Genomic DNA, 15,033 nt, shown 5'->3' on the forward strand with positions numbered 1-15,033 from the left:
ATGAAAGGTTTTTATGGAAGAGATGGTCGGATAAACTTTGGAGAGGGCTCATTCAGTTGTAAATCAGACATCTAGTGCCCTTATTAAGAGTCAAAAGTGATGGAAGGGCAACTAGCCCCCCCCCCACACAAGCCCTTTTCCCCAAATGTATCCAATCAAAATTTTGACATCTCTATATTGTTCAAAATACTTTAAGGATTAAAAACGAAAATTCCGTGGTTTACACAACCCCTAGAGTCTAGGGGATAGTTATAAGTTATGGCCTGGTGGCATATAAGTAGGGATGCAGCTAATAAGGCTGTACGAGATTTGCAACAATGCCAGATAATAGCGAGTATATCCATTATTGAATACTGTACGAGATTTACAACACTGTCAGATAAGAGGCCATCTAACGGTACATGACCGAACCTCTTTCTAAGTCAATCAGGGACTTAGAATACTGCGGGGAAAATGCACATGCGCACTGAATACTAACGGGACAATGTTATTGATCCAGAGACTTAGAAATGACATCACTCGATTTCTAGGAACTATGCGGGACTCTAAAGAGATAGGAATTATGTTTTAAAAGGCTTCATTTTCTTTAGTGTCAGAGATAAATTCTGGAATTAATATTCTTTCGAAGCCTTGATAATGCAGCTTGTACATATTAGATAATTTTTAGAAATTCAAACGAGACACAATGGGAATGAATATATTTAACGCGGAATGGTTTCATGGGAATTTTAAATGTGACAGTTCAGGGATGCCAAAACAAAGGAACATTCAGGAATTACGTTTAGGGGATTATTTGGGCGAAACAAATTAATCGACATTTTAGTGGATTATTTGAGCGAAACAGATTGAGACATTTTAGGGGATTATTTGGACGAATTTTAAAGTATTCTATAAATGTGGTAGACTTGACAAGGATGTGAATTCGAGGATTGAGTGGGGCGATCCTTCCACACAAATATAATAATTTGGTTTCACAAGTCGATTGACCTAGCTTCACTTCTAGCCTGTGGTCGGTATAATAGGGGATTGTTGGGTGAGACAGATTTAAGACGTTTTAGGGATTATTTGGACAGGAAAAAGTTAAAACTTCTAGGTTGTGGTCGCTATAATACACAAGTTATAATAGACAAGAAATAGAAATGTGTTTTCTTTTTTTTTGTTCAAACAGTTTGTTGGAATAAAATGTTAGTAATGAGCACTCCGTATGAACCTAACCACCAAGAACTCCAACCCCCAAAGTTTCACTATCCCCAACCTCCAAGGCCCCTTCCTCCCCTCCAACCTTTTGGGCCCCCTCCCCCAATTTTTTATACTTTTTTTGACGTTTTTTTAAATTTTTTTAACATGGTATTTTTTTCAACTTTTTTTTACATCTCTTAGAATGACATGAAACATACTTAAAACATAAAAATTCACATTTGATATTTTCCTACCTAGCAAAGGAAGCAGGAAACAACAGACATTCACACAAGTTAAATCATGAACAAGCATAAGATAAATTAACAAATCATAAATTTCCAACAACGCACACAAGAAATGAGAGGAAACCAAGCAAAGGAAGCAAGAAACAACAGACTTTCACACAAGTCATATCATGAACCAATGCAAGTAAAAATACCAAATCATAAGTTTCCAACAGCACACACACGACATGAGAAGAAACCTAGCACAGGAAGCAAGAAACAGATGACTTTCAAACAACTAAAATCATGAACCAGCATATTTAAAAATACCAAATCATAAGTTTCCAAAAGCACACACACGACATGAGAAGAAACCTAGCACAGGAAGCAAGAAAAAACAGACTTTCACACAAGTAAAATCATGAACCAGCACAAGTAAAATTACCAAATCATAGGTTTCCTACAATATACACAAGACATGAAAAGAAACATAGCACAGGAAGCAAGAAACAGCAGACTTTCACACAAGTAGTATCATGAACCAGCATAATTAAAAATACCAAATCATAAGTTTCCAAAAACACACACATGGCATGAAAAGCAACCTAGCACAGGAAGCAAGAAACGAAGACTTTCACACAAGTAAAATCATGAACCAGCATAAGTAAAAATACCAAATCATAAGTTTCCAACAACACAAACACGACATGAGAAGAAACCTACCAAAGGAAGCAAGGAACAACAGACGTTCACACAAGTAAAATCATGATCCAGCATAAGTAAAAATACCAAATCATAAGTTTCCAACAACACAAAGACAACATGAGAGGAAATCTAGCAAAGGACGCAAGAAACAACAGACTTTCACACACGTAAAATCATGAACCAGCATAAGTAAAAATACCAAATCATAAGTTTCCAAAACAACAAACTCACGACATGAGAAGAAACCTAGCAAGGGAAACAAGAAACAACAGACTTTCACACAAGTAAAATCATGAACGAGCACAAGTAAAAATACCACATCAAAAGTTTCCTAACAACACACAGACGACATGATAAGAAACATAGCACAGGAAGCAAGAAACGATGATTTTCACACAAGTAAAATCCTGAACCAACATATTTAAAAATACCAAATCATAAGTTTCCAACAACACACATATGACATGAGAAGAAACCTAGCACAGAAACCAAGAAACAGACGACATTCACACAAGTAAAATCATGAACCAACAGAACTAAAAATAACAAATCATAAGTTTCCTACAACACACGCAAGACATGAGAAGAAACATAGCACAGGAAGCAAGAAATGGAGACTTTCACACAAGTAAAATCATGAACAAACATAAGTAAAAATACCAAATCCAAAGGTTCCAACAACACACACACGACATGAGAAGGAACCTAGCAAATGAAGCAAGGAACAACAGACTTTCACATAAGTAAAATCATGATTCAGCGTAAGTAAAAATACCAAATCATAAGTTTCCAACAACACAAAGACAACATGAGAAGAAACTTAGCAAATGAAACAAGAAACAACTTTCACACACATGACTTTCACACACGTAAAATCATGAATCAGCATAAATAAAAATACCAAATCATAAGTTTCCAAAACAACAAACACACGAAATGAGAAGAAACCTAGCAAGGGAAGCAAGAAACAACAGACTTTAACAAAAGTAAAATTATGAAACAGCACAAGCAAAAATACCACATCATAACTTTCCAAGCAATACACACACGACATGAAAAGAAACATATCACAGGAAGGAAGAAACGAAGACTTTCACACAAGTAAAATCATGAACCAACATATTTAAAAATACCAAATCATAAGTTTCCAACAACACACAGACGACATGAGAAGAAACCTAGCACCGAAAGCAAGAAACATCACACTTTCACACAAATAAAATCTTGAACCATCAAAAATAAAAATACCAAATCTTAAGTTTCCAACAATACATATACGACATGAGAAGAAACCTAGCAAAGGAAGCAAGAAACAACAGACTTTCACACAAGTAAAATCATGAACCAGCATAAGTAAAAATACCAAGTCATAAGTTTCCAACAACACAACCACGACATGAGAAGAAATCTAGCAAAGAAAGCATGAAACAACAGACTTTCACACAAGTAAAATCATGAACCAGCATAATTAAAAATACCAAATCATAATTTTCCAACAACACACACACGACACGAGAAGAAACCTAGCAAAGGAAGCAAGAAACAACAGACTTTCAAACAACTAAAATCATGAACCAGGATATTTAAAAATACCATATCATAAGTTTCCAAAATTACACACACGACATGAGAAGAAACCTAGCACAGGAAGCAAGAAAAAACAGACTTTCACAAAAGTAAAATCATTAACCAGAATAAGTAAAAATACCAAATCATTAGTTTCCAACAACACACAAACGACATGAGAAGAAACATATCACATGAAGCAAGAGACAGCAGACTTTCACACAAATAAAATCATAAACCATCATAAATAAAATACGAAATCATAAGTTTCCAAAAATACACACAAGACATGAGAAGAAACCTAGCAAAGGAAGCAAGAAATGACAGACATTCATACAAGTAAAAGCATGAACCAGCACAAGTAAAAATACCATATCATAAGTTTGCAACAACAAAAACACGACATGAGAAGAAACATAGTAAAGGAAGCAAGAAACGAAGACTTTCACACAAGTAAAATCATGAACCAGTATATCTAAAAATACCAAATCATAAGTTTTCAAAAACACACAGACGACCTGAGAAGAAACCTAGCACAGAAAGCAAGAAACAGCAGACTTTCACACAAATAAAATCTTGAAACATCCGATCAAAATTTTGACATCTCCATAGTGTTCAAAATACTTTAAAGATTAAAAAAAACTCCGTGGTCGTCACAACCCCCAGAGTCTAGGGGCAATAGTTATAAGTTATTGACCGGTGGCATATAAGTAGGGATGCATCTATTGACGCTATACGAGATTTACAACATTGCCAGATAAGAGCGAGTATATCCATTATTGAATACTGTACGAGATTTACAACACTGTCAGATAAGCGGCCATCTAACGGTACTTAACCACACCTATTTCTTGGCCAATCAGGGACTTAGAATACTGAGGGGGAAATGCACATGCGCACTGAATAATGACGAGACAATGCTATTGATCCAGGGACTTAAAAATGACATCACTTGATTTCTAGGAATTTTGCAGGACTCTAAAGAGATAGAAATTGTGTTTTAAAAGGCTTCATTTTCTTTAGTTTCAGAGATAAATTCTGGAATTAATATTCTTTCGAAGCATTAATAATGCAACTAGATAATTTTCAGAAATTCAAACGAGATACAATGAGAATGAATATATTTAGCGCGGAATAGTTTCCTGGGAATTTTAAATGTGACAGCGTAGGGATGCCAAAACAAATGAACATTCAGAAATTAAGTTTAGGGGATTATTTGGACGAAACAAATTAATCGACATTTTAGTGGGTTATTTGAGCGAAACAGATTGAGACATTTTAGGGGATTATTTGGATAAATTTTAAAGTATTCTATAAATATGATAGACTTGAGAAGGATGTGAATTCGAGGATTGAGTTGGGCGATCCTTCCACACAAATAGAATAATTTGGTTTCACAAGTCGATTCACCTAGCTTCACTTCTAGGCTGTGGTCGGTATAATAGGGGATTATTGGGCGAAATAGATTAAACGCGTATTACGGATTATTTGGACAGGAAAAAGTTAGAACTTCTAGGTTATGGTTGCTATTATACACAAGTTATAATACACAAAAAATAGAAATGGGTTTTCTTTTTTTTGTTCAAACAGTTTGTTGGAATAAAATGCTAGTAAAGGGCATTCCGTATGACCCTAACCACCAAGAACCTCAACCCCCAAAGGTTCACTATCCCCAACCTCCAAGGGCCGCCCCGCCCCTCCCACTTTTTGGTCCCCCTCCCCCATATTTTGTATACTTCTTTTTAAAGTTTTTTAATTTTTATTTTTTTAACATTGTATTTTTTTCAACTATTTTTTTTACATCTCTTATAATGACATGAAACGTACTTAAATCATAAAAATTCACATTTGATATTTTCCAACCTAGCAAAGGAAGCAGGAAACAACAGACATTCACACAAGCTAAATCATGAACCAGCCTAAGTAAAAATAACAAATCATAAGTTTCCAACAACACACACACGACATGAGAAGAAGCCTAGCAAAGAAAGCAAGAAACAACAGACTTTCACACAAGTAAAATCATGAACCAATACAAGTAAAAATATCAAATCATAAGTTACAAATAGCACACACAAGACATGAGAAGAAACCTAACATAGGAAGCAAGAAACAACAGACTTTCACACAAGTCAAATCATGAACCAGCATTCTTAAAAATACCAAATCATAATTTTCCAAAAACACACAAACGACATGAGAAGAAATCTAGCACAAGAAACAAGAAACAACAGACTTTCAAACTAGTAAAATCATGAACCAGCATAAGTAAAAATACAAAATCATAAGTTTCCAATAACACACACACGAAATGAGAAGAAACATAGCACAGGAAGCAAGTAACGAAGACTTTGACACAAGTCAAATCATGAACCACCATAAGTAAAAATACCAAATCATAAGTTTCCAACAACACAAAAACAACATGAGAAGACACCTAGCAAAGGAAGCAAAAAACAACAGACTTTCACACAAGTAAAATCATGAACCAGCACAAGTAAAAATACCAAATCACAAATTTCCAACAACACACACACGACATGAGAAGAAACCTCGCAAAGGAAGCAAGAAACAACATACATTCACACAAGTAAAATAATGAGCCGACATAAGTAAAAATACCAAAGCATAAGTGTCCAACAGCACAAACACGACATAAGTGTCCAACACTACACAGACGACATGAGCAGAAACCTAGTGTAGCGATGAACATTTTTATGTGACTATAAAGAAAGGACTGGGCTTAGTTGTGGTGATAAATATTGACTGCGTCAAATGTAATATCGTACTTTAAAACTGCAAACTTACACCTTATAGGTTCTCTGATAGCGCCACTTGTAACGCTAAAGACTGTGCCAACACGCCCTGTGCTACAGCAATGAGGAGTGAAGTAAATTTATGACCGCGCCTCCCTCAATTATTGAGAGAAAATAAGATGTGTAGAAATATAAATGTGACCTCTTTTCCTTGAGCTATCTGGAGATCAGATTCCTTGGGAACGTACCTTGGAGATATGCGAACTAATTACCTGTTATTAGACTGGATACAGACATATAAAATGAAATAAAAATCAATATATTTATTGGGACTTACATATTTAGGTGAACAGCAGTGGATCACTTCAAATGACAACAACGGTGACTGAGATACAACAATAATGATAGAATCACAAAGCTCGTACGCCGAAATAATTCTATCTAAATGATCCTGAATCTGATTTACGAATACCTCCAAAAAGCACTTTTACCCCACTATCAAACGTAGTTTTTTGTCTTGCGCTCTAAGAACTGGCTCACAATTGGCTCAAGGGGCAAAAGGATGTGAACCCTTCGTCCAATAAATTGTTTTAAATATTTCTGATGATTCAAACGTTCACATGGCTCTTATAATTTAAACTTTCTGAGAAATATTGTGCGTAGCATCTTTTTTATTGCCCACTATCTTAGCGAAATCCAAAGCTTGGATAGCGCCGTTCTTTGTCTGAAGCTAACTGCAATTTTTCTCTTTGCTGATTTAGGACTTTTCTTTCTTTTTGACACTAGATTTAAACTTAATTAGAGGAAGTCGGAATTATATTTAGAAAGAAGGAACTTTATTTTGGTATTTTAAATATATCGCATTTTACTCACGGTACATATTACCCTTCCCATTAATTAATGACGTCCCGTCATTAGCACTTGCTTGCCTTTGGGCTTTTGAAATGTTCGCAATTTATTAACTATTTATTCTACATAATTTTGATTGACATTGTATTATTTCATGTTTATATTTTGGCTTACTCAGGAGTGCTAAAAATTTTCTCTATTACTCTTCTTATTTTATTCTACGTTCATATCTAAAATTAATCTACCGGACTAAGATTATTCATGGTTCTAGGCTAGTTACTATACTAAAGATTTTTTTTTCTACATCTAACACTGATTACTTTTACATTTTCCATAAGGTTGGGGCTATTCTACCTTGAAATAGGATTTTTTTGAATTCACTTTTTAAAGGCTTTTTTTTGCTGTCTATATGGCACACTACTTTCTATCTACGCTACATTAAATTAATAGATCGACAACGCTACACATAACTCTATCTGGACATCTAACACTACATACAAGAACGATTTAAAACATACAATATTGGGTTTACCATGTTCACTGGTAACATTAAAACACTTTCACTGGGGATGTTTGCTACGCAACGTTAATGATAGGATATTGGGATTTTTGAGTTATCAAGGTTACTAAGAAGTAACATATGTAAATTCACATCTATTTCATCACCATTCGAGTCTCTTTAGCGTAATCAAACCTTCTGTTGTAAACTATTGTCCTTCACTCTTTTCGTCTGGGCAAAATTTTTAAAGCACTTACGTTATGGTTCCTTCATGGGACAGTTCAAGCACGATTGTGTTCACACGAAAAACTTTCTCTAATTGTCAACTGGGAAATTATGCTTCCAACTACAGGTGTGGGAATATGCTATCAGAGTTTATTCTCACCTGCTTTTTGATAGTTCATAGGGTGCCTTATCATTAAGGGGTCGAAAACTGGGAGTGCGTTTATTTTCTTCTTAGCATATCATTTTTGGGATATTTTGAGGCACATAGAGAATGTATTCTCCTATAAAATTGTTCATTTGTGTCTCTTATAAAATTGTTAGCTTATGGCTTGCGTCTATTAACCTTTGCGGTGATTCCTAGGTTAATCACGGGGGAATTGAAGTTTGAATTTGGAACAGGTCGACATCAAACTATAGTGACTTCTTCAACATATTGTCTTTAACTTGTGGGAGGGGCATATTGTCACTGAGGGGTTGGTCACTGGGGTTAATTTTGGTTTCCAGGTCCATTTTTCAGAACCTATCTCGTCACATTTATGGAATAACAGATCTATGAACTTTTCACACAGAGTGGATAGTATGAGTTCCGAGAGATGGTCTAAAGAAATTTGACGCGTAAGCCTGTGACACGTGAATAGTTTTTGGGGTTATCAAATTTCATGACTATACGATCATGTGACATATGGGGTCGTAATGATTATCAGAGGTAATATTTATGTACATATATCTTGTACTGATCGATGGGGTTCTCATAATTTATGTGATTATATAGTTCAATAATATACTGGATACTGAGATTCAAATATAATGTTACCTGATACGTAATATGGTTCGTGGTCGAAGAAACAACGATCAAAGGTAACTGTTGTTTTCGTAGACGAAGCTAGGATGAAAATTGGCTGGAGTTTGGTGAGTACTCTTCGTTGGCTGAGGTGTGATGAAAATAGATGCTACTAGGTTGTATCTGCACTGGGCAACTCATTGTAATGCTCGATATCCAATATGTTAATCCACTTCCTGTAATAAAAATAACGAGGCTGAATCACACGTTCTTTAAAGTAAATACTCATAGTACAAATAAGTCACGCATTGATTGGGTACAAGATTTTTACGCTACGAGACATAGTTAAATAAATACACTAATATTAGTACATAAAACGAAATTTTTATCATGTTGGTTGAAATATATATGTAAAGTTCCCATTGGGAAATTCAATACATAGAAGTTTCTTCTAAGTTCTTATAGCCTAACGACGATATAAAATATTAATTCTTTAACTTTAAGTGTGGTCTCATTATGCTTTCTAATTTACACTACTACATACACTTTATTTTAACTTCTTTCAACACTTAGTTAATTTTACATTAGATTTAGAATAATCATTTAAACAGAGTTTATGCTACATGGTTAATTTTGAGGTCTAATTTTACAACATATTTCATGCCTGCATTGTTCACGCACGTCCGTGCTGTTTAAGAAACGCACTTTACAGCGTCTTAACGGCACGGTTTTACGTAAACGACGCTACAATGAGGGAACAAGACATAGCAAGGACGAGTTGAGACCTCTACACCCACTCATTTTTTAATGTCTTCCCTATTTTTTGGCTTAAACGTTCTCATGGGGTTCCGGGTTTAACCTCTGCATTTCAGCTGTTTCCCCGTGTTCTTCTCTTAGTTTTCGCCTTCTTAGTCTCAGGATTTTCATTTAATTATAAGTCAGTAAGAATCTCATGGTCAGGGAAATCACGAATACGAAACATACGGTCAGTAGCATGTTCCACCAGAAATTGGTTGAGAACAGTCTTTATATATTATCCACATACGTTAATCTCTCGTCTTCATTTCTAAATAGGGGTATCTGGGAGTCTAATACTTCTCTTATTTTTATAAGTCTAAATATCCCTTTATTTTTTTCTATTTTAGACCATATCGAGGATATCATGTACTCGTTTTCTATATTGGGAATAGTGTACGACAGGTTAATTGCTTTGAAATTGATAATTTTGGGACTTATTATCTTTGTGCTCGTGGTAATTAGCGGCATTCGAACAGTTGACTCTTTGGTTACGAGTCGACACCCTTGTCTTATGGTTATCGTACCAACATTTTGTAACAGTAACTCTGTTTTGTAACTTGGGTCTATTCTTTCTGCATTATTATAACAAGACAAAGTTCCAACAGTTTCTCTTGGAACAAAATATAACCAAAGATCATTTCTAAGGTGTATGAATATTTCTCGCTTAGTACTTCCTATCACGGCTTCTTTCAGTTAGACTGGATGCATCGTACTGGAATGGTACGGGTAGACTTTTTATATTAAAGGAAATTATTTTAATTAATTATATGCAGTGTTACTATTTAATTAGAATTTCTTTTCGGGAACTGATATACATTGGACAAAGTTTTTTTCTACAGCATTTTTATAATCATATGAGTTTTACTCGTTAATTAAAAGTTTTTTTTTAATTATTATTCCTTTATAACGCCTGTCCATTAAAATCCCTTTTTCTTGTATTTTTATGGGTATTTTAATCTTTCCGGTTTCTTAACCGTTCTACCTGACTGTGTTGTTAATTTTTCTTCTGTTTCTTGCGGTTTTTTATTTTTAGTTTTTGCTAGCGAAATGAGATCAAATTTTTTATATTGTTTTTTCAAACATTCTTGCCCTTTTAATACTGTTTCTTTTGCGTGCGCAGCTGCTGAAGTCGGTTTTGATTTCCCTATTTCTTTAACTACTATATGGTCTGATTCACCATCAGACTCTTCGGAATCGGTTTCCGATGATTCCGCATTAGAACTTTTAGAGGTTGCACCTCGTGTTTTTGAGGTATCACCTCCCCTTCCTTCGTAAATTTCTACTCCTCTGGAAGTAGAAGGTTTATTCCCTAAGTCCTCGCCTTGAGTTTTCAACTCAGGAGAGTTGAAAGATTCTTGAGAGCTTTGGGAGGAATCAAGATTTTTTGCAGAATTCCTCCACTGTTTGAATGCCATGTCTTCAGGGGGATGGGGCATTTTTTGCACTAGGGTTTCCCTCCATGAAGTCCACTGTTTAGGCTTGACCTTGGACACAGTTTTATCATGATATTGACCTTGCTGGTCATCCTTGAGAGTTTTATTCTCGGCTATGTGATTAGACTCGTTTTTATGGGGAAATTTATTAAATCCATAGCTTCTCGGAGATTTGTTTTAGTTGAATCTTTTGGAGGAGTCTTCTTTACAGTAATACCGGGGGTTTCTACAGCTCTGTTTAATTCCTCCTGTAAAGACAGGGGCCTTTCTATCGGTGTTGCAGGGGAAACCATATCGTCTGGAAATCTTTTGGGGGGCAAGGGGTCGAAATTCTATTGGGAAAAAATTGAGTTTTTGGAGATATTGTATAATCCTATTCTCCCGCGCTCTCTGATGATGAACTTTTTGAATCTTTTGGCGTTTCTACTCTCTCTGGTAGTAGAGATTTTCCTTTAGGAATAATTAAATTTTTCATAGCTAAAAATTCCTCAAAATTTTTCTCATCGCTCTCATTCTCCAAATAGTCTTGCTTGAAATTAAAGGGTTTTAGCTCTGCCAATCTTGATTTAGGGGGCTCATTTTCTGCATCTGACGAATCTCCAGAGGAGGGATGTTATACCCATCTCTCTGAAAATTTGGCTCTTTTTATTCGGCTAATATGTGCCTTGTAAGTTCTTCCACTACCAGGGTTTTCCATTTTAAAGTATACTCGTTATCGTACTTTTTAACTATTCTGTACAGTCCAGAATATTTTCTGGAAAGTTTTTTTCCTTCCGTTTTTGCCTCGTTCTTTAGGTAGATGCAGTCTCCTACTTTGAAATCTATACTCCCCTTGACTTTGGGTTGGTTTCTTAGCTCTTGCTTTATTTTACATTTTTACAACTCTTGCTTAACTATTTTATAAGTTTTCCTCATCTTATTTATGAATTCTTGTTTGTAATCCTCCGAGTTATTATAATACTGCCGAGATTCAATAATCTCATTATACGGGATTCTAAAATCACGACCAAAAAGTACATAAAATGGATTGTCTTTGGTTGTTTCTGAATAAGCAGTGTTGATTACGTTAGTTAAATAAGGTAAGAATTGATCTCAGTCGTTCCTATTGTCTTTTGTATAAATACTTAATACGTTCGAAAATATTTTAAGCCTATTTTCTATTTTACCATTAGCTTGTGGTTGGTACGGAGCTGTCACCATTTTCTCTATATTAAGAAAACTCATTAAATCTTTCGATACCTTTGAAACAAAATTGCGTCCGCTGTCACTCAAAACCTTATTTGGAACGCCAAATTGTAAAAATAATTTCGATAACGCCTTACCGGTTGCGTAAGCACCTTGATTTTTTAATGCTTTTGCAAAAGTAAATCCTGAAATGTGATCTATAACCGAAAGAATACAAGTATGGCCTCTGCTGGAAACAGGCAAGGCTCCGCTGGTTCCGTATAAGTCAAATGAGATAATATCGAAGGGGTATTTTGCTACCGGGACCCTTTCCCATTGGAGGATTAGGATAAGCTTGGGGGATTTTTCTTAAGCTACACGCTTCGTATGTACTTACAAATTCTTTAAGTTTTTTTATTGCCGACGGCACGTAAAAATATTGTCTTAATTTATGGAAAGTTGTCGTTACTCCTAAGTGTCCACCTATATCTGAATGAAAATATTCAAATGCAGGCACTATTAAGTTTTGTGGTAATACAGGTATTATTGAGGTTTGGTTTCTATTTGTCTCAGCAGTCACGATTCTACGGAGTGTTTCTGCATCAAGGTCATAGTAAAAATTATCTATCTCTTCTCTAAGAGTTTTGAATTTATCCGGTAACGCATCGTCATTCACAAAGTAATTAATAAGCCGCTGAACACATTTCGTCCTTTTTTTGCTTTCTTTTTATATTTTCTAAAGACAAGGGACAATAGTTAATCTTATTTTCTTTTACAGTGTGCTTGACTTTGTTTTTCTTACGTCCATGTCTGCTCTTAGCATTGATAGGGTTAACTTCATTTTCTTCAGCTTCCGACGGAATATTTTCTGGGTATCTACTCAAAAAGTCGCAAGCTGCGTTTTGTTTACCTTTTAAATGTTCAATTCGTAATCTAGGTCTTGGATTTTCATAATTCCCTTGGGGTTTTTAAATGTACGCACGTACTGCAAGCTTTTATGGTCTGATCGTAGTGTAAATTTTCTACAAATTAAATAGTGTCTAAATTTGTCCAAGGGGTGGATTATAGATAATAATTCTAAGTTTGTGGCGGAATAACTACTTTCGCCTTTTGATAAGGTTCTACTCAAATAGCATATAACTTTTTCTATTTGTTTTTGTTTAGGCGTTCCCTCTAGAGGATTAGGGTTTTCTACCGGGATTATTTGCGAAAGAATAGCGCCAATGCCCTTTGAACTAGCATCGGTTGTGACCTCAAATTGTCCGTTTTCGAAATCAGGAAGTGATAATATTGGTTCAGAAGTGAGTGCCTTTTTGAGACGGTCTAGGGAAGTTTGAGCTTCCTGGGACCAGGTAACATTTTGGGAGTTCCCTTTAGTTAATTCCGTGAGGGGGTTTACAATTTGGGCGTAATTGTGCACGAATTTTCTAAAGTAGCCAGTAAGACCTAAAATTCCCCTTAATTCTTTCATAGTTCTGGGGGGTTTGAGGTTTTCAACACATTTTATTTTATCAGGGTCTGGGGATATCTCTCCTTGTGTTAATACTACCCCTAAAAATTTAATTTCGGGTTGAAATAAATTTACTTTCTCAGGCCGGCATTTTAAATTACCTTGTCTGAACTTCTCGAACACCTTAGCTAATGTTGCTAAGTGTTGTTCAGTGTTTTATCCCACGCATATGACATCATCAACAAAATGAATGATATTCTTTAATCCTCTTAACAGGTGTAATAGGAGTCTACAGAGCGCACTTGAACTTGTTTTAAGTTCAAAAGGTACCCTTAAGTATTCATATGAACCATATTCAGAAGCTGAAAATACAGTTTTATGGACGTCTTTTTCGGCTATTTTCACTTGGTGGTAGCCTTGGGTAAGGTCCAAAGAAGTAAAAATTTTGTTATTGCTTGAAATTGAGTCAAGAATTTCATCTATTCTTGGTAGAGGAAATTTATCGCTAACTACTTTTTTGTTGACGGCTCTATAATCTACTAAACGTCTAAGATCACCATTCTTTTTTGGTACTAAGATCACTGGTTCACCATACGGACTTATACTTGGGCGTATAATTTTATTTTTTCTAATTCATGGATTTTATTTTTTAACCATTCTTTGTGCTTATATGGCACACGATATGGCTGTTTTGCTACGGGATTACCAGTCGTTAAAATTGATTGTTCATAAAATGGTATAAGTCCGATGTCATCTTAAGATTCGGAAAAAAAAACTTTAAAATTACATAATAATTCGCATAATTTTTTCTTAAGTTCCAAGTCCGTAATATGATCCATATTAAATTTGTTTAAAAATTGCGATTTAGTTAAAGGATATTTGTTATTTGAAGTTTTAATGCTGTTAACTAGGTTTCTTTTAGAATTTTCCCATGTATTTAAATCATTCTCTGATAAAACTTGGATTTGAACTAAACACGCCCCCTTTTTTATTGTAATTGTATCATTTTCGTGGTTATTAGTTACCCAAATAAAACCTTCTCCTTTGTCGTACTCCTTTGTACCCCTTTGTACTCCTTCTCCTTTGTCATACTGAAAACACCTCTTTTTGGATATAATCTCATTCATACAGTAAAACTGTCAATACAGTAAGACATTTGTGATTCCCTATGGTTTTTATTGAATTAATTTCAAAATCGGATTTGGACTTGAAAATAGTTCACCTTGAACTTGGATTACATTATTTGACATAAATATTACATTTACCTAAAATATATACGTTTCAACCGGAAAGCTAAACCGTCCGAGGCTATGATAATTGAACTGCGCAAGGCCCGATCAAAATAAGAAGATTAATTTAAATCCGTTACAGAACTATTTCAAGAGATCTATGCTTGATGGTGCA

The 15,033-nt window shown here is 35.0% G+C and overlaps 1 protein-coding gene across 1 annotated transcript in view; it reads right to left on the reverse strand.

Moving 5' to 3' along the window:
• Positions 1-14,756, reverse strand: part of LOC148956164 (gamma-aminobutyric acid receptor subunit gamma-2-like) — a 68,394-nt gene extending 53,638 nt beyond the window's left edge. The window contains exon 1 of the mRNA XM_089089533.1: positions 14,666-14,756. Within this exon, the coding sequence (XP_088945659.1) occupies positions 14,666-14,756 (91 nt within the window). The remainder of the gene's footprint in view (positions 1-14,665) is intronic.
• Between the last annotated feature and the right edge of the window lie 277 nt (positions 14,757-15,033).

The sequence above is a fragment of the Artemia sp. Qi Xiang Cuo genome, chromosome 1 (assembly GCF_049724085.1).
Source record: "Artemia sp. Qi Xiang Cuo chromosome 1, ASM4972408v1, whole genome shotgun sequence".
NCBI classification, from domain to species: Eukaryota; Metazoa; Arthropoda; class Branchiopoda; order Anostraca; family Artemiidae; genus Artemia; species Artemia sp. Qi Xiang Cuo.